Source organism: Montipora foliosa, chromosome 4 (genome assembly GCF_036669935.1).
Source record: "Montipora foliosa isolate CH-2021 chromosome 4, ASM3666993v2, whole genome shotgun sequence".
NCBI lineage: Eukaryota > Metazoa > Cnidaria > Anthozoa > Scleractinia > Acroporidae > Montipora > Montipora foliosa.
Genome location: NC_090872.1, coordinates 7,723,140 through 7,750,053, shown reverse-complemented (window position 1 = coordinate 7,750,053; position 26,914 = coordinate 7,723,140). Strand labels below are relative to the sequence as shown.

General features: G+C 39.6%; 1 protein-coding gene across 1 annotated transcript; it reads left to right on the top strand.

Moving 5' to 3' along the window:
* The first annotated feature begins 177 nt into the window (after positions 1 to 177).
* On the top strand, positions 178 to 22,633 carry LOC137999700 (tolloid-like protein 2). Its single transcript, XM_068845557.1, has 7 exons — positions 178 to 314; positions 2,731 to 2,763; positions 11,485 to 11,850; positions 11,967 to 12,353; positions 14,566 to 14,940; positions 20,508 to 20,546; positions 22,192 to 22,633. The coding sequence occupies exons 1-7, from the start codon at positions 284 to 286 to the stop codon at positions 22,263 to 22,265; spliced, it is 1,305 nt and encodes a 434-aa protein (XP_068701658.1). The 5' UTR covers positions 178 to 283; the 3' UTR covers positions 22,266 to 22,633.
* Positions 22,634 to 26,914: the final 4,281 nt, after the last annotated feature.

The following is a 26,914-nucleotide window of genomic DNA, read 5'->3' as shown; positions in this document are numbered from 1 at the left end:
TTGGCTTCCAAAATTTTGCGAAAGCACTGCTTTTATTTTCTATTGGGACCATGGTAAGTTCCAAGAGAAACTGGAAACAATGCTTATGACATGTGCAAATTTTTGGAGGGCAAACAAAGATATTGGACAGGAATATCTGTGACACAGCGTGGGTGGTCACTAAGCGGATGGGCGGTGGCTAAGTTTACTGTTTCAATACAGCTTGAGCAAAAGAAGTAAAACAAACGATAAGAAACATAGAGCTTGTTATTTTACGATCATCGACTGAGGGATCTCTACAACGATGATTTCTTCGTTATTTTTCATTGCTTTTTGTGAGTACAACTCTTATGCTATAACTAGGTGTTAACGCATAATTGATATTACGCTTGCTACATCATACTTTAACTACGGTAAATAAGTTGCCTTTTAGTGTGTTTTCCAATTGCGGTCGGACAGTACATATGATTCGCCCAGGATCACTCCTTTACGATTAATCTTTATAACCTGATCTTGATCCGTAAGTCCCTCGCTGCTCAATTGAAAATTCTCTTTTAATTTCTTATGCTTCCACCGAGTGTCATAGAAGATTACTAATTACGTTGATATACGCGGGCCATGAGGATTTATTAGTGGTGAGTCAGGCGGAGGTTCGCCCGGGGGGGGGACTCCCATATGAAACAGACGGGGATGCTCGTCGTCTCGCTTAGGGGTGTAAATTTTGGATTTTGGTCTCGCTTAGGGTGTTCCGGGCAAAGCGCCAATATTTTATGCCACCAAGGTCTCGTTTAGGGTTCCGCGAAGTAACGCAGAATTACGCGAAGAGAAACAGAAGTCAAATTTCCTTTTAAATTTTCTTTTTAGATAAAAGCATTCGATGATTATGCCTTTTTATCATTAAAACTCATTGCGTGTCGTATTTTTGTGTTTTTAAACGGTCTCTTTTAGGGGTCAAAATTTGCTTAAGCCACGCCTAGATTGGTCTCCTTTAGGGGTTAAATTCAAAATTTCCGACGAGCATCCCCGTCTGTTTCATATGGGAGTCCCCCCCCCGGGGAGGTTCGTTTGTTGTGTCGGTTTCCAGAATTTGCGCTTTTAACTAACATGGTCTTCGAAAAACTGTACTCAAAAAACATAATACAATCAATGTAATTGTTCGTTGTATTATAAGTTTACCTATCTTTAAACATGATGTGTTGATATTTGAATGTGTACACAGTAGGCCAGGTAACCGATCATTCTATCCCAGAGTCGATCTTTAGCTATCATGTAAGGATCGTTATTATTTAAAAGGCCTGGCCAAACGCTCGCAACATTTCAACGCAACATCTTGCAACATTGTTGGGCACAACATGTTGCGTACGTTTGGCCACCCTGTTGCGATATGTTGCGTGCGTTTGGCCAGTCCATTCAACACATGTCGCAACATCATGCAACAATGTTGCGTTGAAATGTTGCGAGCGTTTGGCCAGGCCTTTTAATTAATAATTAGAATACTGTGGGGTGGATCGACACAGGGGCAGAATGACCAGTATTCATAGGCCAGAGCCTTACTAACTTATAAAAAAAGCAATATTCTTTGTTGCAAACGATAGTTATTTGAGACCGTAAATCAAGATTTTTAGTTTCTTAAGCTTTTATTTGAGTGTCAAAAACGTGCATGTTGCAAAATCATTGGTGGCTATGAGTTACGTTTGTGTCAACAGATTTGTTACAGTTCTCCATGTTGCAGTGACAACATCCCAGTGTTTCTGAGTTAGTTGAAACTTAAATAAATTAGATACGTTGTTATTTGTAATAAATTATTATTCCTCGTTATTTATTGTAAAAATGTAAAACAAATTTTGTAGTTACATTTTTACTGAGTGACGACAAGATTTCATCTTGGGGAAACAACCTTTGCTGAGTTAAACACAGAAATTTCCCTGGGAGCTATATGTAAAAATATATTTTTGTCCATAAGCATTTGCATATTCATAATTGTATATAGAGCAGTTTAGAAACTTGTAGCCTTAGAGAAGCCCACTTGTGAAAGAAAAGAAAACTCAACAGAAATATTATTTTCTTGAGCAGCAAAAATTATGTTCTGACTTATTCACATGATGCTGTACAAGGTTTCGACTCATCTGATGATGAAACAGATTGGGTTTTAACCTTGTTAGTGGTTTCACCATCTACTGTGTAACCACACGTTTGCCGTTCAAAATTTCAGCAGTTGATACTATCGATCTCAGACGTCTGGGGACAAGGGCTTTTTTCAGCCTACTTCACAGACTGTTGATTTCATTTTTTGTGGTTCTGCACATAGCACCAAAAGAGAAAAGAGTGAAACTATGTTGACAGCAAGTGAAACTGCCTGAAGCTATAACGGGTAACCCAGGAAAAGCCTTGTCCAATGAAATAAGAAGCTGGTGGAAATTTTTCCTCAAGTTTCTTTCTTTCCTCTGCCATGGGAAGAATGAAGGAGTAGTACCACGTGATCAGTATTTTCAAAACCGCAGAACCACAAAAAATGTTATAAGGTGATAACAATTTTTTAACCGCAGACTGAAACCAACAGGCTGTGAAGTTGGCTGAAAAAAATCCCTTGGTCACAGACAACTGAGATCAATAGTACATTCTCACTGTACTCTTCAATTTTGAAGTTCATTGTTCAGGTTTTATGCAAATGGGACTTTCAAACAGTAGAAGAGGGAAATGTACATAGTCTTTGTCCTATATATAACCTGAGAAATTCAATATTTCTTGCAGTTTTCCTTCTTGCACAGTCAGTGGAATCTACTCGTAAGTATCTGATTTTACTTATAGGTATCTACAATATCTGTATCGGGAGGGTTCACAATTTTTTTAGCTTCAAAGGGAGTCCTGAAGAAGCTCATTAAACCATTGATGTCTGGTATTAGGCAGAGTAAAATCTATTAAGTTGCACTCGTAGGAGTTAATGGGTCAACTCCATTTGTCCTTCAGGGCTTGAAAATCCACATGAGGAGCTTAACTTGGGTCAGGAATGTGGGTCCCCACTGTTTAGGTTAAAAAAAATTACCAAAATCTCAGTGGGAGTTGTAACAAGACTCACACTAAAAAGGCAGAGCGAGAGACAAAGGGAGAGAGAGGTGTTAATCTCGACACATTTGTTGGGCCGACTTCGTCATGAAGTTTTAATTTACAACGACCAGCATCATGCAATTAAAAAATGGAAAATTATTTCTTTATTCTCTTTATTTCAAATTAATTTAAACACAGGCAAATTATATCTTAACTTTCAGCCTACCAAGATGCAACTTGTTTTGCCCAGCATACACTTTTCTCAACAGCAACGGTGAATTGGTTCTTTTCTGATTTTAAAGCAATCCATTTTTAAGTTTTATACTTATGGAACTCGATAACTGAGGAATAAAACTCAACAGCTATTACACCTTCGAACATCTGCTTCCCTAATTCTCCGGTTAAACATGAAACGTTAGTGATCGATGTATTGGTGTATTTGTTACTTTAAACACAGGCAAATTATTTCTTAACTGTCAGGCTACCGAGATGCAAGTTGTTTTGCCTGGCATACACTTTTCTCAACAGCAACGGTGAATTGGTTCTTTTCTGATTTTAAAACAAACCATTTTTAAGTTTTATTATACTTATGGAACTCGATAAATGATGAATAAAACTCAACAGCTATAATTACACCTTCGAACATCTGCTTCCCTAATTCTCCGGTTAAACATGAAACGCGTTAGTGATGTATTGGTGTATTTGTTAATTTAAACACAGGGAACTTATTTCTTAACTTTCAGGCTGCCGAGATATAACTTTTTTTGCCTGGCATACACTTTTCTCAACAGCAACGGTGAATTGGTTCTTTCTGATTTTAAAGCAATCCATTTTTAAGTGTTATACTCATGGAACTCGATAACTGAGGAATAAAACTCAACAGCTATTACCGTGACCTTCGTACATAATTCTCCAGTTTAACATGAAACGCGTTAGTGATGTATTGGTGTATTTGTTAATTTAAACACAGGCAAATTATTTTTTCAGTTAACTTTCAGGCTACCGAGATGCAACTTGTTTTGCCTGGCATACACTTTTCTCAACAGCAACGGTGAATTGGTTCTTTTCTGATTTTAATTAAAGCAATCCATTTTTAAGTTTTATACTTATGGAACTCGATAACTGAGAAATAAAAAACAACAGCTATTACACCTTCGAACATCTGCTTCCCTTAAATTCTCCGGTTCAACATGAAACGTTAGTGATGTATTGGTATATTTGTTCATTTAAACGCAGGAAAATGATTTTTTCAGTTAACTTTCAGGCTACCGAGATGCAACTTGTTTTGCCTGGCATACACTTTTCTCAACAGCAACGGTGAATTGGTTCTTTCTGATTTTAAAGCAATCCATTTTTAAGTGTTATACTCATGGAACTCGATAACTGAGGAATAAAACTCAACAGCTATTACACCTTCGAACGTCTGCTTCCCTAATTCTCCGGTTAAACATGAAACGTTAGTGATGTATTGGTATATTTGTTCATTTAAACGCAGGCAACTTATTTTTTCAGTTAACTTTCAGGCTACCGAGATGCAACTTGTTTTGCCTGGCATACACTTTTCTCAACAGCAACGGTGAATTGGTTCTTTTCTAATTTTAAAGCAATCCATTTTTAAGTTTTATACTTATGGAACTCGATAACTGAGGAATAAAACTCAACAGCTATTACACCTTCGAACGTCTGCTTCCCTAATTCTCCGGTTAAACATGAAACGTTAGTGATGTATTGGTATATTTGTTCATTTAAACGCAGGCAAATTATTTTTTCAGTTAACTTTCAGGCTACCGAGATGCAACTTGTTTTGCCTGGCATACACTTTTCTCAACAGCAACGGTGAATTGGTTCTTTTCTAATTTTAAAGCAATCCATTTTTTAAGTTTAAAATTTATACTTATGGAACTCGATAACTGAGGAATAAAACTCAACAGCTATTACACCTTCGAACATCTGCTTCCCTAATTCTCCGGTTAAACATCAAACGTTAGTGATGTATTGGTATATTTGTTCATTTAAACGCAGGCAAATTATTTTTTCAGTTAACTTTCAGGCTACCGAGATGCAACTTGTTTTGCCTGGCATACACTTTTCTCAACAGCAACGGTGAATTGGTTCTTTCTGATTTAAAAGCAATCCATTTTCAAGTGTTATACTCATGGAACTCGATAACTGAGGAATAAAACTCAACAGCTATTACCGTGACCTTCGTACATAATTCTCCAGTTAAACATGAAACGCGTTAGTGATGTATTGGTGTATTTGTTCATTTAAACGCAGGCAAATTATTTTTTCAGTTAACTTTCAGGCTACCGAGATGCAACTTGTTTTGCCTGGCATACACTTTTCTCAACAGCAACGGTGAATTGGTTCTTTTCTAATTTTAAAGCAATCCATTTTTAAGTTTTATACTTATGGAACTCGATAACTGAGGAATAAAACTCAACAGCTATTACACCTTCGAACGTCTGCTTCCCTAATTCTCCGGTTAAACATGAAACGTTAGTGATGTATTGGTATATTTGTTCATTTAAACGCAGGCAAATTATTTTTTCAGTTAACTTTCAGGCTACCGAGATGCAACTTGTTTTGCCTGGCATACACTTTTCTCAACAGCAACGGTGAATTGGTTCTTTTCTAATTTTAAAGCAATCCATTTTTTAAGTTTTATACTTATGGAACTCGATAACTGAGGAATAAAACTCAACAGCTATTACACCTTCGAACATCTGCTTCCCTAATTCTCCGGTTAAACATGAAACGTTAGTGATGTATTGGTATATTTGTTCATTTAAACGCAGGCAAATTATTTTTTCAGTTAACTTTCAGGCTACCGAGATGCAACTTGTTTTGCCTGGCATACACTTTTCTCAACAGCAACGGTGAATTGGTTCTTTCTGATTTTAAAGCAATCCATTTTTGAGTGTTATACTCATGGAACTCGATAACTTAGGAATAAAACTCAACAGCTATTGCCGTGACCTTCGCACGTAATTCTCCGGTTAAACATGAAACGTTAGTGATGTATTGGTATATTTGTTCATTTAAACACAGGCAAATTATTTTTTCAGTTAACTTTCAGGCTACCGAGATGCAACTTGTTTTGCCTGGCATACACTTTTCTCAACAGCAACGGTGAATTGGTTCTTTTCTGATTTTAATTAAAGCAATCCATTTTTAAGTGTTATACTCATGGAACTCGGTAACTGAGGAATAAAACTCAACAGCTATTACACCTTCGAACATCGGCTTCCCTAATTCTCCGGTTAAACATGAAACGTTAGTGATGTATTGGTATATTTGTTCATTTAAACGCAGGCAAATTATTTTTTCAGTTAACTTTCAGGCTACCGAGATGCAACTTGTTTTGCCTGGCATACACTTTTCTCAACAGCAACAGTGAATTGGTTCTTTTCTAATTTGAAAGCAATCCATTTTTAAGTTTTATACTTATGGAACTCGATAATTGAGGAATAAATCTCAACAGCTATTACACCTTCGAACATCTGCTTCCCTAATTCTCCGGTTAAACATGAAACGTTAGTGATGTATTGGTGTATTTGTTAATTAAACACAGGCAAATTATTTCTTAACTTTCAGGCTACCGAGATATAACTTGTTTTGCCTGGCATACACTTTTCTTAAAAGCAACGGTGAATTGGTTCTTTTCTGATTTTAAAGCAAACCATTTTTAAGTTTTATACTCATGGAACTCAATAACTGAGGAATAAAACTCAACAGCTATTACACCTTCAAACATAATTCTCCGGTTAAACATGAAACGTTAGTGATGTATTGGTGTATTTGTTAATTTAAACACAGGCAAATTATTTTGTCAGTTACCTTTCAGGCTACCGAGATGCAACTTGTTTTGCCTGGCATACACTTTTCTCAACAGCAACGGTGAATTGGTTCTTTTCTGATTTTAAAGCAAACCATTTTTAAGTTTTATACTCATGGAACTCGATAACTGAGGAACTGGGAAATTTAGAATGCCCAATTGTAGCTGTGTAAAATTTCATTCTGGGCTAATTGATTTCCCAGCATGTCACAGGGAGGCACATTCAATATTAATCACAGACTTATCAATTTCCTAGCTGCTATCATGATATCCTGATATCATGAAATTGAACCTAACAGCAATTATTTTACCTCAACGTTTGAGCGTGTGCCTGTATACCAGGAAGGCTTCTAGCACCGAATTCCCCGACGTCAACATTGTTTACTGCCTCCATAACTCATTTGAAAACATCTAAATACAGAAATCCATGACATTCAGACGAAGACTGCTCAATTAATCCCCCCAAAGAAGCCAACCAAAGTTATTCTTTAAGCTTTGCCACGTTTTTACCAGAATTTCAGACGGCGAGTCTAATCTGCAGGTCGCAGGTCACAGGTTGCAGGTCATTGTTTCACCAATACAGAAAGTATCCTAAACATTCTTAAAAGCTAACCTAAACAAAAGTTTTTAGGCCTAAGGTTAGCTTTTAAGAATGTTTAGGATACTTTCTGTATTGGTGAAACAATGACTGCAACCTGTGACCTGCGACCTGCGATCTGCAGATTAGACCCGCGGAATTTCGGAATGTGATCACCATTTTCCCGCAAAAAATTACCGACTTTCAAGAAGGCAACAAATCTCTCTTCGAAAGAGCTGAAAAAACTTTCCTTTGACAAATTGGCTAACATTTTACCCTGGATGCCAGAGGTCTCCTCGCTCACCAGCAGCGAGGAGCGTCGAAGTAGTGCTGGTCGGCGAGAGACGATGGCGACCTGTTCCATTTTTCCCCGGGTGAGAGAGTTAATCCATAAATCCTATAGAAGGAAAAATGGTTCCGTGTCCCAGCACTAACCACCACTGTCGATACGCGCAAACAAACTGAAATAGATTTGTGTTCCCCACAAAATTCATCTCGCCCCTAAATATGGTCATTCAATAAAAAATTAACCACTTTTTTTTGCTTAACGTAAGTTCACAGTACAATCTGATCGATCCTGAATGCTTTAACACTTTTCTGAATACGAAACACCTTTTGTGTTAATTGTTTTTAGCCTTTGTTGATGGATATCTACACCGTCAGGAGACGTCCAGCCGAGAATTCCTGAGTCGGCTTAAGCTCCTCATGTGCAATGTTGCGACAAGGCATGGGAATTTAGTCGCAAATTTCGCAAATTTTGGTTGCAAAATTGTCATGCTGCATTGTGTTGTCAGCGGTTTAGCAAAACAAAATATGAGCCTGCAATACCTGTGTGGTGTAAAGAAACCGCTGAAAATGGCGACTGGTGGAAGGAATGGAGTTGTGCACATAACATCGCCGCTAAAATATGCTACAATTTCACCATGAGATTGAAAGAAAATTCATGGCGAGAGACAATAATATTGTCATTTCTTTATTTATTTTAGCAAAAGTAGCAAGTGGCAACTGCTAACCCTTTTGTTTCGAAAGAGCAAAGGTGAAAAGAAGTCGCAAATTTGCGACTTCTCCAGATATTTTAGTCACAAACAGATAAAATTCAGTCGCAAATGTGACTGTATTGGTCGCAATTTCAAGCCCTGTCCTTGAAAACTTTGCATGTGGTGAAAGGAAAAAGCACTTGTTCTTTACATAGACTTTGGTTTCTTTCTATTTTGGTGCCCACAAGTTTAGAAACAATGCCAGTTATGATGATGGTGGTGATGATGATGATGATAATCGCTGTTCTACTAATTGGAGCGGCTGTATATTAAATCAATTGACCAAAATTGAATTAGATGAAATCAAATTTTAGATTTTCATGACAGGGGAAATCTAAAGTATGTGGAGAAAAATTTCTCATTGTCGCCAAGAGAACCAACAAATTCAACCAATGAGATGTACATGTAGAGTTCAGGAATCAAACTAGGCTCAATTGCCGTCACTCAATCAAGTTTGGATATCCTCCCCGAGAAGAGACCGCTGTATGCGTGAGCAATAGATTGTGTCTGTGATGTAAATTCAAATTTCGGGAGTGAGTGCTGGCTCATTTCCGGAAACAGTGGCTGGTAATCAAACCTAGAATCAGACCCACAGTTTTCTCTAATTCCCCTTTTAGAATAACACATAATCAGATAATTATTCACTTGTAAATAGGAAACTGACTGCTGCACTGGGTTAATACTTAGCCCAGCCTGTATTGAACAACATCCCCATTTTTAGTAAAAAAACAGTAATCACTTAACATTACTTGCCACATTACAGTTTACTGCCTGCTGCCCGTCGGGAAAAAGCCCTGCCTTACTTTTTAAATTCATTTCTCTGTTCAGTCTTTGGAATTCGAAAAAGGATACTGGTAGTTTGATTTTCACTAGATCATATCGCTCTGCTCCTCTGATTATGACTCCGACTCTGACTCCGTCGCTAGTGAAAACAAGCCTAACTTTAAAATCTAGAGAGAGCTGGATTGAGGGAAAATGACCTCAAAGACTCGCTTGTTTAGAACGCAATGCATTTACACGCAACTGAATTAATATGCAGCAAGGAAAGTTTCGGACTTTCAAATTTTTAAACTTGTGTTTTGCATACATACATAATAAACTGCACTTACACACTGAAATTTGAAGCTTTTGAGTAAATGACGTCACTTTTTCCTGGATCCAACCCTCTGAGACCTGTCTGGTCAGTCGGTTTTGAACATGAGTATTAATAATGGCAGACTGTGAAATCCAAAACTTACACTGAAAGTTTACAAACAGCCTTTGGATAAAAATCAGAGCTCAAAGTTTTGTCAGGCAGGTGTTAAGCAAACACACTTTCAAAATCTGAAGAAAAAGGGAAGTGATTTTTGTGGTAGTGCAGTACGCACTTCATATATGTCACCGGGTTGTAAGAGTGAGTGAGTGTAAGTCACTCCGTGTGGCAAATATGCCCTCAGCGGGTGCATAAATCACGAAAATAAAGAGGTCTGTTGGAAGCGTGCTTGAATTTCAACAAATGAGACCCAAAATGGGCAAGAGTTTGTGACATTGATGAATTACAAAACGATGGAATTGCCTGGTGATAAATGACCTTGTCAAGGAGAGTGAATTTTTGACTTTGCAGAAACAATCTATAGTAGTTAGAGTTAGACGATTGTGATCTTTGTGTTGAATTGGCACATTTCTTGTCAAACTTTATAACACTTGAAACAAAAAAAAACTAACTGCCATCATTTTGTTACTGATGTATCCTTTGTTTCTTGATTTGGTAGGAAAGTAACTTGATCAAAGGCGGCCGCTGAAATCAATGTTACTTTCAATTTTGCAATTTATTCGTGCAGCCAAAAGAACAATAGAAAAATTGAACATACCAAAAATCTCCCAAAATGTTTTTCTCTGATGGCGACTTTTTATATTCACGGCACAAAAATTATGTTGTTTTCATGTCGCAAATTTATTGCTGATGGCAATTTTTGTTATTCTCGATCAACACTTCCTAAAAACCTTCCTTCTGCTCTTCCTAAAAACTGTGAATGAATATTTGGTTTACTTTTGCCTCAAAATTTTTTTTGCACAAAGCAGGCTAGCAAAATCTGTACCTTGCTTAGTTCGCATTTTTGAGCCTTAAAATAGAATTTTCGGTGCTATGTTTCTGACACCAAGTCATATATTTTGAGGCCTTCCATCCAGATACCAACCCCGCCGGACAGGGCTTAACTTCAGTGAACTTTTGTCGCGTGTCATGGAAAGCTGTCAGATGCGCAGAGTACACGCTTAAACTGACTGTAAAAAAGAGGTTGAAGCAAACTTCATGTCTGCCAAGAAGGCAATATTTCTTGATTCCCTTTTATTTTCTTCAATCTTTCCGGGTTTAGTAGGTTACATGTACTAGTAACTGCATGTCTTCTCGGGGGCTATTTTGCTTAAGACATGTATCATAGCACTATAATAATTTATGATACGAAAACAACATTGTGTACTATTATAAAGAGCTACATATTACGCAAAGACAACTTGAATCTCCTGGAAAACAAAACGCAGCTCAGTTTACAGTTATGGAATAAATCACTATCAAGTTACTGCACTACCACACGTACGCAATGCGTGCCAATTTTTTGATCACAGTACCACTACAATGTAAGTCTTTATCTTTTATAAAGAGCTCACTCATGATGTAAATATTTAAACAAAAGAACAAGAAGCTATATTTATGTGCAGCAGTGCTAACAACATCAAGCCTAATTAAGTGAAGTAAGAACCTCTAGTCCTCTGGCCATTGGTGTGATGTTGGTCAATGAAGTCCTGACGTTATTGGTGGACTGTCAAGCCTAGTTGTCATTAGCTGTGAAGACTTTATCGTCTGAAGGTGACTTCCGCTTAGGTTGTCGAAACGTCAGTCATTGTCTTCCTAAACAGCTCATCTCCCCAGGGAGTTAAAACCAGGGCTAGTAAATACAAATCCATATATGGTCTAAGACCAGGTCTTCCAAATGTGTGTCCATAACATCTTCATTAAATTTCTCTTTCAGCTTGTCAGACGACCCTTAGTGGATCAGCAAGTGGAATTATATCAAGTGTGAACTTTCCAGGGATATCTCCTGCACAAAATATTTGTAGTTGGACTATCAGTGTTCCCAGTGGACACATCAAAGTGACCTTTCACAATTTTAGTTTAGAGAAGGGCGAAAAGACCAACTGTGTTAATGCACAAGGTGCTCGTTTAACAATCATAAACGTGGCCTCAGATGACAGAAGAAACCCATTCCAGCTCTGTGGCCGGACAATCCCTCATCCCGTTTATTCAATTGGGAGTGAAATTACCATGAGACTTGAATCTGCAACCAACCAGGTCGCAGGATTTAATGCTTCTTATGAAACCATCACTGATGAAATGTGTAAGTATTACCGGCGGTATATATTTAATCCTAGATTTGTCAGCCGTAAGGAGAATGGCAATCCATAAGATACCAATCACAACCCTGGATAATAAAAAACATTTTTTGATTAACAGTATGTCCAAGTGCAGGATCACTGACTGATATGTCTGGTGAGATTACCAGTCCATTCTATCCCAGGAATTATCCCAGAGGGCAGAATTGTTCATGGAGCATACAAGCAAGGAAAGGTCAAAACGTCAAGTTAAGTGTAACAGAAATGGACATTCAACAATGTGGACAGGGAGATGCTTGTGCATGTGATTATTTGGAAGTCCAGGATGCCTTCGATGATGATACTAGACTTGCTAGTGGAAGAAAATGTTCCAGCCAGGGGTTTAACCAACTGACATATTATTCTATTCATGAGACCCTTAATGTACGTTTCTTTAGTGATCTTGATCCTGCCAAGAAACAGAAGGGATTTAAAGCTATTTACAGCATACTGAGCTCCAAACCTCCAGGTACATGTGGTGTAATAAATGGTAAAAGTTCACTTTTGAAGTTGGATCTCCAGCTTACTCTTGGCAAAAAACTAATTTTGGTCATCTTTTTCTTCACTTTAAAGAGGTTCCCTGTCAATATCATTATTACTTAAGTCATCTGGAATTGGTCATTTCCAAGTTCATGTTCGTCTCCTCTTCAAAGCAAGTCTAAGTGCAAATTTTTTTTATGGTAATTAGTTCTGCTTTATATATCAATGAAAACTAATTTTCTTAAGAAAAACTTCGCACTTAGACTCGCTTTGAACAGGAGGCAGACGTGAACTCGGAAATGGCCTGTCACTTTTAGAAAAATCTTTAAGTGCCATCATTAAGAGTTGAGCTTTTTCTCATAGTCATGTTGCTAAAGAAAATTTCATCAAGTGAAGCTATGATCCTCGCAGTTATGAGCGCAATTTTACGTGTAGCAACCGCGTAGAGAAGCCTGAAAATTCAGGACTTCAACAGAGTTTGAACCCGTGACCTCGCGATACCGGTGCGACGCTCTAACCAACTGAGCTATGAAGCCACTGATGTTGGGCGTTAACTGAGCTATGAAGCTTCTCTACGCAATTGCAAATATTGCGTTCATACCTGCGAGGATCATAGCTTCACTTGATTTCATATCCGCAGTTCAATATACATGTATGATCCATTTCATATATCATTCCATCATTGATTCATGACCAGCTCCCAACGTCAGTGGCTTCACAGCTCAGTTGGTTAGAGCGTTGCACCGGTATCGCGAGGTGACAGGTTCAAACCCCGTTGAAGTCCAGAATTTTTCAGGCTTCTCCACGCAATTGCAAAAATTGCGTTCATAACTGCGAGGATCATAGCTTCACTTGATGGAATATCCGCAGTTCATTCCATTTTTCAAGAGTCAACTGTATGTGAAATATTATCGATTTTGTTTCCTGGATCACATGATGACATTTTTTTCTTGAATGAATCACACGTTGCATAAGCAATTTTATGCAATTGCACTTTCACAAAAAGAATAAAGTTTACTTAAGATCAGGTTGTACAATCTTATTTGACTTGGAAATGAGCTTTATTTCAGAAATTGCCAAATTACAGTAAAAATGAAAATATTGAAGGGCCGCAGCCAGGATGGAACATAGTTAAAATTTAAAAAACGATCTCTGGCTAAAATGATTAAAAAACTACGAGCTTTCGACTGCCGGAACTGCAGTCTTCGACGGGTAAAATGAATGATAAGAAATCGATGAGAAAATTTAAATAAAAACCTACATTGCAAAATGATGAGAATGTAGAAAATTTATGAATATTTGTTAAAAAGAATGTTGTATTGTCCAGGTAAAGGGCACGAATTGTTATCTGCGTTGGGTGACATACCACAGTGACACCCAACGCAGATAACAATTCGTGCCCTTTACCTGGACAATACAACATTCTTTTTAACAAATATTCATAAATTTTCTACATTCTCATCATTTTGCAATGTAGGTTTTTATTTAAATTTTCTCATCGATTCCTTATCATTCATTTTACCCGTCGAAGACTGCAGTTCAGGCAGTCGAAAGCTCGTAGTTTTTTAATCATTTTAGCCAGAGATCGTTTTTTAAATTTTAACTACAGTAAAAATGTCAGAATATTAGCTACACACTTGCACATTTGAAAGAACGATATTCTTTGCATGTGGTCCTTCAGTCGGGTCGGGTAGGGCTGGTCGCACCCTACCCCAGTCTTTGCTCAACTTTTTCTTGCCCTCACCACAATTTCCCTTGTCCTGACACACTGAGAGCCTGGAACAGACTAGCGTAGCTGGTGGTATTGGCTATAAAGCAAGTAGGAAGTGAATAGAGCATGAAAGAAGTTTAGGGGAAAACTAGAAACTTGGTAAAGTGTTTTCCTTACTTCTGGAGTATTGTAAAAAAAATAAACAATTTCCTAATTTCCTCTTGCATTTTGCTAAAAATTTCAGAAAACTTTAGTGGTGTCAGCCGTGGTCATCCGTGCATCTGTACTGTCATAGAGCATGCTGTTTTAACCACTTGTGCATTATATCAGAATTTAAATTTCAACTTTAAAAGGCCTACTAGTTCTATAAGTAGCATTAGGGCCTTATTTAAATTTTAAATTATTTATCTCCTTGTTTTGTTTTTTTTTTTTTTTTTTTGCTTTTTTCATTCATATTTTATGTTCACAATCATTATGTTTTATTTCTCAGATTGTCCTTCTTTTCCCATTCCTTTATCCGGTGAAGGTGCGGGTAGCATCAGCAGTCCCAGTTATCCAGATAACTATATTCCAGAAAAGAACTGTTACTGGCTCATTAATGCAACAGCTGGCAAAAGTGTCAAGGTTACCATCATCGATTTTGCCATGGGTAACTGTGTGGACTGCAGTTCTGATATTTGCAGCCGTGTGGAATTTTACGATGGTCCAAGCAATAACTCTCGATCTTTGGGAAGGTTTTGCACTGGCTCGCCGAGAACAGCCACAGTTTCAAGCGGAACCCAGATGTTTGTTCATTTTTACTCCGGTTTTTCTAGGGATCGTGGTTTTAAAGCTGAATATATGGAGTCTGTCCCTCCCACAGCTGGTAGGTTATGATAGAATAATAGAAATGCTTTGTTTATAGTAGTAGTGTACTTAGCTATCAAGCTAGTTTACAGGCACTCCACTTTGAACAATCTGAAAGAAACAATTCAACCTTAACAGAAACATGATTAAGAACCCCAAGAGGCAACCAGTTGGTTATTTACAAAGCGTGGTGGAGTTGAATCCGGGACAACCGGAAACAAATCCATACCAGCGGTTAGAACAGGATTTGAACCCAGGGCAACTACATGCAAACCCAACGCCCTAACCGCTAGACCACGCTGCCCCCAATGATCTTCATTCAATATTATGACTAATGTAAATGCTATATATTAGCCCACCTGGGTGGCTCTTTTAAAAGGGTGACTTCCTGCAGAAGGGAGACGCTTATTACTTTAGTTAACTACTCTGGAAATAGGGGATCCTGGCATCCCAGCCATGAGCCCCCACGCGGCACGGAAGGCAGGCACCTGTCACATTGATAAAATTCGGGAGGGATGGGACGGGAAATTACCCCTTTTTATGCTCCACAAACACGCCACAGTTATGCCCTACAGTACGCGCAGTCTCTGTGGGGGTCTATTTTGGTGCCCGTTGACACCCGTTGGTTCCTGAGGTCGTTATTCTTGGTGCGCAAGAATGGGAAATCATGGTGCATGCACTAGCCTGACAACACCGCTGACCGCAGGTGTCAAATAAGTGCTCCTTTTGTTACCTCTGTAAAATTACATTTAACTGCATCAAAAGGCGCACGCTATGAGGATTAACATGAAAAGAAATTCACGAAAGCGCAACTGTCTGCTGCAACAAGGCCCCGGAGGTGAGTGTGGCAACTAAACACTGCCTTTTCTGTCATTTGTCTTAAGCCACAATCAGCTCCATGGTCTTAGTGGAAGCCGGCAACCGGCGGAAATCCGTCGGCTGTGAGCATGAAGGTAGCCACCTGTTCAGGTTATGAAAGTTTCGACATTAAAAAAGAATATTCAAAACATATACTTGTAAACTTACGTCAAACAGGATGACATTTGGAGAAAAACAATGATCGCTTATTCACTACTCGCTCCGTGACAAAAATTTGGATGTTACGCATTTCAAAGTTTGCTAGCTGCGTAAATTTCGCAATGTGTACAAATACATCAGCTCAGGACGGCTTAGCCTGCCAACGCAGACGTATTTCCGGTAGTCGTTTCTCTCCTTCTTTCTCGGCGGAGAGAAACGACCGTCGGAAACACGTCTGCGTTCGCAGGCTAACGACGGCCGCGCTCTGAAAATGCAATGTGCGTAAAGCCAGCGACACACCAGCGATTTTGATCGGCAGCGAAAATCGCTAGCCAATTTCGTCGCCCCGTGTTACGGGCACATCTGGCGATTTTATACGCTAATCGCAGCGAATTTTGACTCTACTTTTGGTCCCTTCACTTCCCTTCACTTTAATGATAAGTGCAACCTACAAAATTGTATATATATGCACAGCACACGAGAATTACATTTCGTTGACTAGGACCTCGAAAGCCGCGATGTCTAAATCAGAATTTACTGCAAAAGAAGGTAATCTATTCCACCGCCTAATTGCTCTAGGCAAAAAACTAAATTTGAAAATATTGGTTCTAGCAAAAGGAACGTTAAAGTGTTTATTATGCGTATGGCGGGAATGTCTTGAAGGTTGGGATAGATTGTTTGTTGGAATGTTCGCCAGTTGGTTAAGTCCTTGGTTGAAAAGACACAAGGTGGCTGCATCTCTGCGGTCTCTAAGGGGTTTCCAGCCCAGTTTCAATAGGTGACGTGTAATTGTTCCCTCTTCATAATTAAAATAATCTGATGTAACAAACCGCACAGCCCGACGCTGGACTTTCTCGAGTTCCTGGATTAGGTTTTGAGTTGGAGGGTCCCAAATGGCGCTGGCGTACTACAGGATGGGTCGCACAAGGCCTACATAAGCTGCCTCCTTAGTATTTTGATCGCAGAAATACAGGTTTCTCCTCAGCAAGCCCAAGATTTGATTGGCCTTACGGGTGACGTCAGCGACGTGCTTATTCCAGCGAAGGTTGTGAGTGATGGTTATGCCTAAATACTTTACTTCCTTTACAGAATCAAGGGCCGCACCCTTGGGCTGGTACAGGTACGGGATGTTGTTACTTGTCTTTGTGGAGACCCGCATGGTTTTACATTTCAACGGGGCAAAGTCCATCAACCAGGTATCAGCCCACAAACCCAGCCGATCGATGTCTAGCTGCAAGATCTCGCTGTCTACTATGGAGCTCACTTTTCTGTAGCAGATGCAGTCATCGGCGAAGAGACAAATCTCTGTACCTGGGCTTACAACCTCCACGATATCATTAATGAACAGATTGAAGAGAATGGGCCCTAGGACTGTTCCCTGGGGTACACCAGATGTAACACATGACCATTCAGAAACAGACCCATTGACGACCACTCGCTGTCTCCGTTGACAGAGGAAGGAGTCAATTCATGAAAGGGTACGCCCGCTGATGCCGTAGCTAAACGATTTCGACTTGAGTCTCTCGTGCGGCACTTGTCAAAAGCCTTGGCAAAATCAATTATGAAGGCATCGGTTTGAAACCCACGATCTATATTAAACGCCCAGTCAATAATCACATGGCATAACTGTGTCGTACAACTATGTGATTTCCTGGATGCATGTTGGCGATCAGACAATATATTGTTGGCGTCAATGTAGGCCATGATGTTGGAGCAGGTGATGTGTTCGAGAATTTTGCAGACTATGCTGGTTAGCGAGATAGGTCGATAATTAATTGCAAGAGATCTGTCGCCCTTTTTAAAGAGCGGGCAGACGTTTGCGTCGCACCAGTCATTAGGCAAAGAAACATTGTCGAGGGACTTCTGAAAAATGAACGCCAAGGTTGGTGAGATGACTGGTGCCAGTTCCTGAAGGACTATGGGGTGTAGGCCATCGGGACCAGCAGCCTTGGATGGCTTAAGGCTAGCAAGTAATTTGAAGACCCCACCCTCAGTGATTTGGATGTTAGGCATATTGGAGAACTTTCGCTTTAAAGCGGGATTCATACAGTGTCCTCAGATGAGAAGTTATCAAAAAATTGCTGGTTTAGAGTCGAAGCCTTCTCAGGGTCAGATTCAGCGAGATGGCCATTCTGTGATTGAAGAGGTGGCATAGACTGGCTGTCCTTACGTTGAGAAGCGATGAATTTCCAAAACGACTTGGGATTTGATTTGACATCCCCGATGACCCTATTAATATAGTTGTTACGTGCAACACGGAGACACGAGTTCAATTTTCTTCTCACCATGCGCCATTTGTGGCGAAGCCTCGCACTGCCTGTACTTTTGAATTTTGCGTGAAGGCGGTGTTTCCGGCGAATTAGGCGACGTAAATACGGCGATAACCAAGGCAACTTATCACGGCCGCTGACATACTTTGACAGAATGTTCCTCTCGATCGAATTCAGCAAACAATTCTCAAATGCCGACCAGTCCTCCTCGACAGAACTACCATTAGAGCTACATTGAAAAAACTCATCTTTGTGTTGAGTCATGTCAGTGTGGATTTTGTCAAAGTCCGCTTTGGCGTACAAGTAAACCTTACGGCGTGGTTTGCGTTGAGCTGGAGTAGCACAGGCGAGTGAACAGCCAATCGCATTGTGATCGCTGAACTTAGCTGGTGATCTAATATTTGATGCAAGTCCCGGTCGATTGGTCATCAAGAGATCCAAGGACTTTGCTCCTCGTGTGGGAAAGGTGATCAGTTGTTCCATGTAGAAATCACGCAGTATGTCGACTAGAACTAGTCCTTCAGAATCACAGAGCTTCCCGCCATTCCTGTTGGTAACCGTTTCCTAGTCCACGTAACGGAAATTGAAGTCACCCATCACATGAATAGCCGGTGGGTTGTCAGTTGGATGAAGTTTACAAACGTCAGTGAGCTGTTCACGTAGCGGTGGTAGCTCAGAATAATGCTGCAAGACCCGCAAGGGAATTTACACGGGCCAGGGGCCCGTTTCTCGAAAGTCCCGAAACTTTACGGGCCATTTTCGGGTGTCACAATTCCGTTTGTATCTGAAGAACGTAGGGGATTTAAGTCGTCAAACTTCTCAGTCATTTTTCTTTTTGTTACCTTAAAAACATGTTAAAAGATCGGCTTTCCAAAACAAGCGGTTGGCAGTTTCACAAATGGCTTTTCGGACCCGAAAAGTTTTCGGGACTTTCGAGAAACGGGCCCCAGGATTGACGCAATGGCCCGTATCACCAGCCATGAGAAGTAATAACAATAGATAGCTTGCTTTGGACCGTGACAAGATTGTTAAATGGCCCGTAACATGGTTTGACAAAGAAACAAATATGCAAATACATGGATTACCAGACGAAAAACTTCCCTGGACCAGATTTGGCGATATCAGGAATCCAACATGATTTGGGGGACTTGAGAGGAGTTTGTCCGGATAGTCTAATGCTGCTTTGCAGACCACCAGTGATGATAAATAAATAAAAGAAGAACCAGAGCCGGAATAAGTTCCATGTCAAAGCTCATTAATGCATGCACATCAAGAAAGAACTAGAGTCGATGAGTACGGCTTTCCAATTTTGTAGAGTTTAGACTGCAAGATAGGAGTAGAATACCGCATCAAGTTGTGAAGAATATACTTGCAAGAGTATTTTGGAGAGAAAAGCGGTTTACTCGAGTCGAGAAAAGGCAAAAATACGTAATTTTTGACAGAGCAGAAGTTGATGAATCCGTTCCGCTTCATGCGCGTTGACACCGTGTTTTCTTTCGTCTGTCCACTATTCGTCACTGTTGTCCGCCATTTTATGCAGTGACGTGATAAAATCGTAAGGTCTTATTGGTTGAATCCTTCGGCAACTCGGTGCGACGGGCCCAAAAAATCGCAGGAGCGGGCACACTAGATGAATTGCGGCGATTTTGATCGCCGATATGCGATATGCAAGATATCGGTGATTTTATACGCCCATCGCAGCGATGGGCGAACAAAATGACCTAGTGTGTGGCTGGCTGAGAAGATAAGCCGAGAAGTGTGGTCAAGTGTTGATTTGTCATCTCGGCGAGCACACGTTGTGTACGTGACACTTCATTTCAAAGCAGCTCTTTTCGTTGAACGAAATTATGTATTATGTGTTGAACGTAATTACCTAATTATGTCAAAACGAGAAAAATCAATCTACGGATATAAATGGTTTCAACGAGAAATTCGATCCCCAAAATGCAGGAAATTGCACCTCCGAAAACCCAAAATTTCTAAATTTTCCGGAGGACAATGCCCTCGGACCCCTCTAGAGGCTCGACCCTACAGGCCTCGTACTCAGCCCGTCGGGTTGAGTCATCAGCTACCAGTTATTGCAATTTTGCCGTCAGGCTAAGAATGTTGTCGAAACTTCTTTTGACTGGTAAAATGTTCCATTAATCCATGATAAGCTTAATCAAGGCCAGTCTTCTTCTCGTCCTTTTGTCGGTTCTTGTCCCTTTTTGCAAGACCCACAATGCTCGCAGATAAAACCAAAATGTCACTCGAAGAGCCTTTGTTGAATTAACTTGATCCTATCTCTTATTTTTTTAAGGAGAGTCAACTTCACCAAACACAAAGCAACCAAGCACTAGTATGTTAAACATCCAATTCTATTTTGTTAACTCGTTATAGTTCTCACTAGAGCTGCCCCCGCCCTACAGTACCATTTTCTTTTGTTTTTTTTTTTTAGTTGGGGTTGTTGTTTACAGTTTTGTAATTTTTCTGTTATGTCGTTACGGAATTGCGGCTCAGTACTTTGGTTTTAGTAATTTTGGATCTCAAAATACTACAAGTGTACAAAATGTAGTTTTGGGAAGTGCTTCTGGGATCTTTTTTTTTTTTTTTTTGCTGTGTGGTTTAAGTTAGGATTTGCTTGTTCTTAACGATTAAGAAGAAGCAGAATGTAGGGGCTTGGGTGAGTTTTAACATTGGAATGTTATGCGTAATATGTTAATCCGATAAAACAATCAAAATTGCGACCCGCTTTTGCTAGAACATATTTACCTTGATTTGCTTGATTTCGTATCACCTTAAGAATAACTGACCTCTGTTTGCTAAAAACCACCCAAATAACCGATTTTTCGACGGAAAATTCATTCTTCCCAAAGGATAAAACAATTCGCTGGACATGAAATCAAGGTAAATATGTTCTAGCGAAAGCGAAAACAAGCGAATATTTTGAGGGAAAACACAATTCTGTAAGATCGAAGGAACATGTGGCGAAAACACGCAATTGTATCGCTACGAAAATAATCTTACCTTTTCAGGGATTTTAACTCTTGAAATTCCAACCAATGATCCCCAACCTCTTTCTTTATCCTTTCCGAAGCCATTAGTGTAATTATTTTGGCTGAAAAACTTTAGTAAAACCGCTCCGCGATCGGTTGAAAATTTCCATGACCATTTGCGGGAAAAACGTTGATACCTTGCGACCGTGCAAGCGATCAAATCGAGATTTTTTTCTGGTTATAATCTACCTGAAATACCTACATTCTCTCTTCTCCAGTCTTTCCTCTATATTACGCGGGGAAGTGAATTTCAGCGCCATACTTAGAATGGGCCCTTTGCAGGATAGTGATCACATGGTACAAATCCGCCATACTGGGACGCAAATTGCCAACTAGGACATCTAAAACAAAGAAAATTTAGATTAACTAGCTTTGTTTTAGATGTCCCAGTGCGCAATTTGCGTCCCAGTATGGCGGATTTGTACCATGTGATCACTATCCTGCAAAGGGCCCATTCGATGTGAACTATCCTACCCACCTAGTCCGGCTCGATATCGATTAGCTATAGCTCTTTGCGCGTGAATACACATTCCTGTAATTGTTTGTTACTGCGATTTTCATAATTCTGCGGAATCTCAAACTGCGTTTTGGCTTCCATCAATCAAAACATAGCCAAGCTCGGGAAAGTGAATTGGATTATGATATATTAGATTCATACATATTCCATCACTTTCCATCGGCGTCGAGTCCCAATGTGTGAATGTACCGTGGTAACCAAAGATGCTGATTGGTAGGTTATATCATGCATTAAGTGATTTGGTTCGATTGATGGAAGCCAAAACGCAGTTTGCCCGTTGGCGCTTGAAGATGAGATTCCTCAGAATTATGAAAATAGAAGTAATAAAACATTATTTGTTGTTGTTCATTTGATGAATTTGAACTTTAACCCTTTCCGAAAGCAAACCAGGTGAAGCATTGTAAAATTTGAAGCTATATTTTTCTCGTCAGGTGCTGCTGTGGCTTCTACGGCATCTTTGTTGGTGTTACTTCCTTCCTTTGCCGTTACGTTTCTGTGGAACTGAGGACGACTTTTCAATAGACCTTTCCAACAGTTGTCACTCGGTGAGCTTGCCCTAAGCGAAGCTGTTGGTGACCTTTTGTTACGACAAAGACTATTCGGTGCTTTGGTTTAATTTTGAAGGTCATGCTACTTTGAAGCAAATAATTTATTTTGGTATATATACTAAAACAATGGATTGCGTTGAAGGCGTGCTCTGATTGGCTACTCAAACTCCCAATATCCTTTGCTATTCACCTGCGATCAACTCGCGCGGGATTTGCGCCCGAAAATATTGTAATCGTTCCATGAAGAAATGAGTTAAAATCATCTCTTTGCGCTATATTATCTCACTGTTTTAGTATATGCTAAGAATAAATATCCACTAGCCACCAACACTTGAGTGTAATAGTTGTTAATTATTGGTAAAAAAAGAAGCAGTGAGGTCGACATAAGAGTGAGGCAACATCAAGCCTCGTTTTGATCCAAAGGCCAGGTTGCTGCAGCACCACAATGTTCCCTTTTTTTGTTTGCTCAGCTACCTGGCCTTTGAATCAAGACGAGGCAGGATTCTACCTTGCTTTACCTCAATAAAGTAGACTGTCGGTGGGAGAGTAAAACACAAATTTTAGGAAGCTGAGCACACAAATGTGAAATTAATTCTATTGTTTTCCCGTTTCCCCTTGAGGCAGGTGCACATGGATTCCATGGTGCATTTTTGGTTTACAAACATTGCTTTTGTTATTCAAATGTGCCAACCACAGGAACAAAAGACCCTTTGTTTCGACAGCCAATGAGGGTCTGGTTGGCACATTAATGACAATAGGTGACGTCAACGATATCTTCCCTATTTGATACGGCGTAATTACGTAGATTAAGTACATGATTTGCACGAATTAATTTTTTTTCAAAAACCAACAAAATTGCACGATTCAGCGGAACAAGAGCAATCTGTTGTCTTTGAGAACATTTGCAAGTGCTTATTTCAAATTACATGAATAAAAGTCGTGATTACTAATAAATAACTTGGTATACACGAAGTTTTTTCGAGAAAGCTGTATCATAATTATGCGGAAGCAACGCATGCGTATCACGAATCACGTATCCAAATTCTGCGCTGCCGCCAATTGCTCGCGTATTGGCTACCTTTGTGTCTTTGCTCATTGACCAACCAGAAGGCTTATTTTTGCACTCGTGTCTACATCGGGTTACCTTTTCTGCATTGTGTTATCATGTGTAACATCTTATTCGAGCCCGAAATCGCGCTTTTAAAGTCAAAGAAACTATAGTAACCGGAGAGAAAGAAAGATATCAACGAAAGCAGTGTCAACACACTTGAAGGGAAGATACCAACCTCGTTCCCAGGGTCCTCTCTCAGAGAGAGGACCCTGGGAACGAGGTTGGGAAGATACTCATTGGCTGAGAACACGTCAGTTAATCCAAAACAGTACAGAAAGTTGAAATTAAATTGATTAACAGGAAAGTGCAAGAAAACAAAATGGCGGACAGGCTAAGCGGACGTAACAACGTTTTAATTCAGAAGTCGAAGGAATTTTTTTTTTTTGGACTGTAAGTTTCTGCAAGTGCTACCATGTTAATCAGTGTTGCTAGTTTTCAACCAATAACGTCCATGTAGGCGGGCCTAGTAAGCCATGACACGAAATACGATAAGAGGGGTTACTTAACAATTATTCTACGAAGGCTCGCTGGATACGAAGTGATAAATTACCAACGAGGCGCGTAGCGCCGTGTTGGCTATAATTATTTTACATCCAGCAAGCCCGAGTAGAATAATTGTTTTATTAAAAACTCCAGGATCAACAACTCTTCTACTGCCTCGGACAATTCCGGTCCAAAACGGCTTTTGCCGGCAATTTTTTCTCAGAGCTGCAAAAATGTTTTCAGCTCGCTTTATTGCTGTCGCGTTCCTTGACCATATTAGGTACAGCGGGTATATGAACTGATAGCCTGTGCCCGGCGAGCCAATGAAAATGCTGGAAATTTGATATCCGTAGTTCAGGTTTTAATAAGCAACTATTCACCAAAGTGGAGGTGGCTAGTGGTGGATATATACCGAGCCGGGTATTTTAGTATATACTACAACAGTGAGATAATATAGCACAAAAAGATGATTGTAACTTATTTATTCCTGCAAAGATTACAACATTTTCGGGCGTAAATTCTGCGCAAGTTGCTCGGAGGTGAATAGCAAAGCATATCCGGAGTTTGAGTAGCCCGCGTGAGTTCATCGATATCCATTGTTTTTGTATATGCTAATTAACAATTAGACCAGTAGCCCGCAAGGGCTATTGATCCGTGGCCCTTGAGGGCGAAGGGTCTAATTGTTTTAGTATCACCCAACTAGTCGGACAGAAAAGGCAACAATAAAGTTAGCGAATGTAAGTTGAAGAAATATTTATTTGGCCGGAATAAAACGAAAGAAAACTTCACGCTTTTCGATACTCGAGGACTATTACTAATAGTCATCTAGTAGCGTATCCAATCAAAATGCAGGATTTGCATTAGTCCACTAGTTGGGTGATACTAATGACAAATAATCACATGATTTATCTCGTGCAAGTAATTTGCAATAGCACTGGGGACTCGTACAATTTGGTTAGTCTTTGAGAAATATACTCGTGTTGCTGATTTACCTGAAATTGCACTCGAAATCATTGACTAAGGTGATTTTCTATATAATGACCGCGCGTATCAAGACAAGACAGTAAATAAAAGGATGAAACAAAGGCCGCCTACAAACCGTAGAACACGTTTATTAAACTGAGTTTAACAGAATTAAAACCAGTCATAGAAAAATGATAGACTGGCTTTTACAAGAGATTCAGGTGAGTTTCCATACGTGCTTTGACCTGTGCTAAATTTGTTGTAAGCGCCTTCCGAGCCAATGACCCAACACTCCGGTGCTTATCCCCGGTTTCCGTAGCATCAAGCGACTAGGAGTATTTTTAACTCCCCTCTGGATGGGATGCTAGTCCATCGCAGGGTTACCCCCGGCATTTCGCCGGTACCCATACATACACCTGGGTGGAGAGAGGCACCGTGAGAGTAAAGTGCCTTAGGACCCGAACCCGAACCATTCGCTGGTGGACACCGCGCCTAAATTTGTAGTCGACGAAAATTAGTATACCTGATTTAAAAAGAAAACACCTTGAAACCGTGTTTAACCAAACATGGTTAAGGTTTCGTGTGAATGGTGCATAAAACTTGGGAACATTGATCGTACGTGCTAAATTAAAATAGCAATCATCAGTTAATAAGTAATTGTTCAAATCAGTTTAGGAAAAAAAAACAATTAATTTAAACATTGCTGTATGTAAAAACTGTAATACCGGTACATGTCATAGTGTAGGTAGTATTGAGTCCTTTAATCTGGTATATACTCTTTTAAAGTTCAAATCCATGTTTAAAACAGGTTTTTTATTTGCATTATTAAAGCATGTATGCTAGATTATGTCAAAGCGGCCCAGAATGTCTCCATACAATTTTCTTGAGTTCTGCATGAGCGTGAAATTTTTATTCTACGAACAATCATACCCGAAGATCTCCGGAAATTTCCGATGACATTCCATAAATTGTAACGAAGACGTCACGAATACCACCTCATCAACGATGCTTTTCCCAACTTAATTCGAGATTTGCATCGGGAAAATCTAAGTACGACCACGTTCTGTCGTCTTTCTGCGAAAGAAAAATGACCGGACATCATTAATTATTCGTAAAGCTCGCACGCGCGTTATTCAAATTTAGGAGACCTTTAATTGACTTCAGTTACAAAGAAAATGCACCCATTTCAAGCAGGCCTAAGACATTTGCTTTTTACTGTCCTTCACTGGTACAAAATATGATAAGACCCAACGAGCTATTGAATTCCGATCTCCGTTTTTGATTTTAACAACTTTAAGATGTGTCCATTTTACTTTGAAATTTCTCAAAATGAGACATCTTCCCGTATGAGAAAGGCTACAAATTAGTATACAGGCAGTTTTCATACCTTCTGAGGAACTGGTAAATGAAATGACCCAGCGAATAATGAAAGCTACATGATTAATCCCATCTGGGACTCGGATTTTTCCGAGTCTACATTTCTGTTTACATTTAATATCATTGTTGTTGTTGTTGTTTCATCTTTAATACATGATTAATCCTTCTAGAATTTCATTTTACAACTAATTTAATGAAGAAAAACTACCGTCCCTTTCCGGATGAAAATTTGAGTTTGCTGGCCATTTTGAAAATGGCGATCTTGCAATTATTTCACGGTGTCCTTGCATAACAATAGCCTGTCGATCAAGACAAAAAAATTACAATGCCAACCCAAGTCCAAGTCTCCTATTGGGAGAAAGCGCGCGTGATCTTTAACCAATGAGAACAACTCTAGTCACGCTTGGTCGCTAATTTTACTAATCTATGATTTTGACTTCACTGCAATTAAATGTCCAGAAAACAATAGCCATTTTGCGCGATGATTTATTTCACTATAGCCAAGGCTATATTGGGTCAAATCCTCTCCCTATCTACCCACTCTCCTTTATAATTAAAAAATATACTTGTTGTACGGGTTAAAAGAAAATTACACGTTTTATCATAGCTGTAGAATAACTTAGTGCATGCCGGTATTTGAAGTGAAATTGAACCATTCGTTTACCAGATCGC

Coding starts and splice junctions, on each gene's coding strand:
- LOC137999700 (XM_068845557.1), top strand. CDS start 284: ATGATTTCTTCGTTATTTTTCATTGCTTTTT. Junction 315..2,730: donor GTTATTTTTCATTGCTTTTT/GTGAGTACAACT, acceptor TATTTCTTGCAG/TTTTCCTTCTTGCACAGTCA. Junction 14,941..20,507: donor GTCTGTCCCTCCCACAGCTG/GTAGGTTATGAT, acceptor TATTTTTTTAAG/GAGAGTCAACTTCACCAAAC.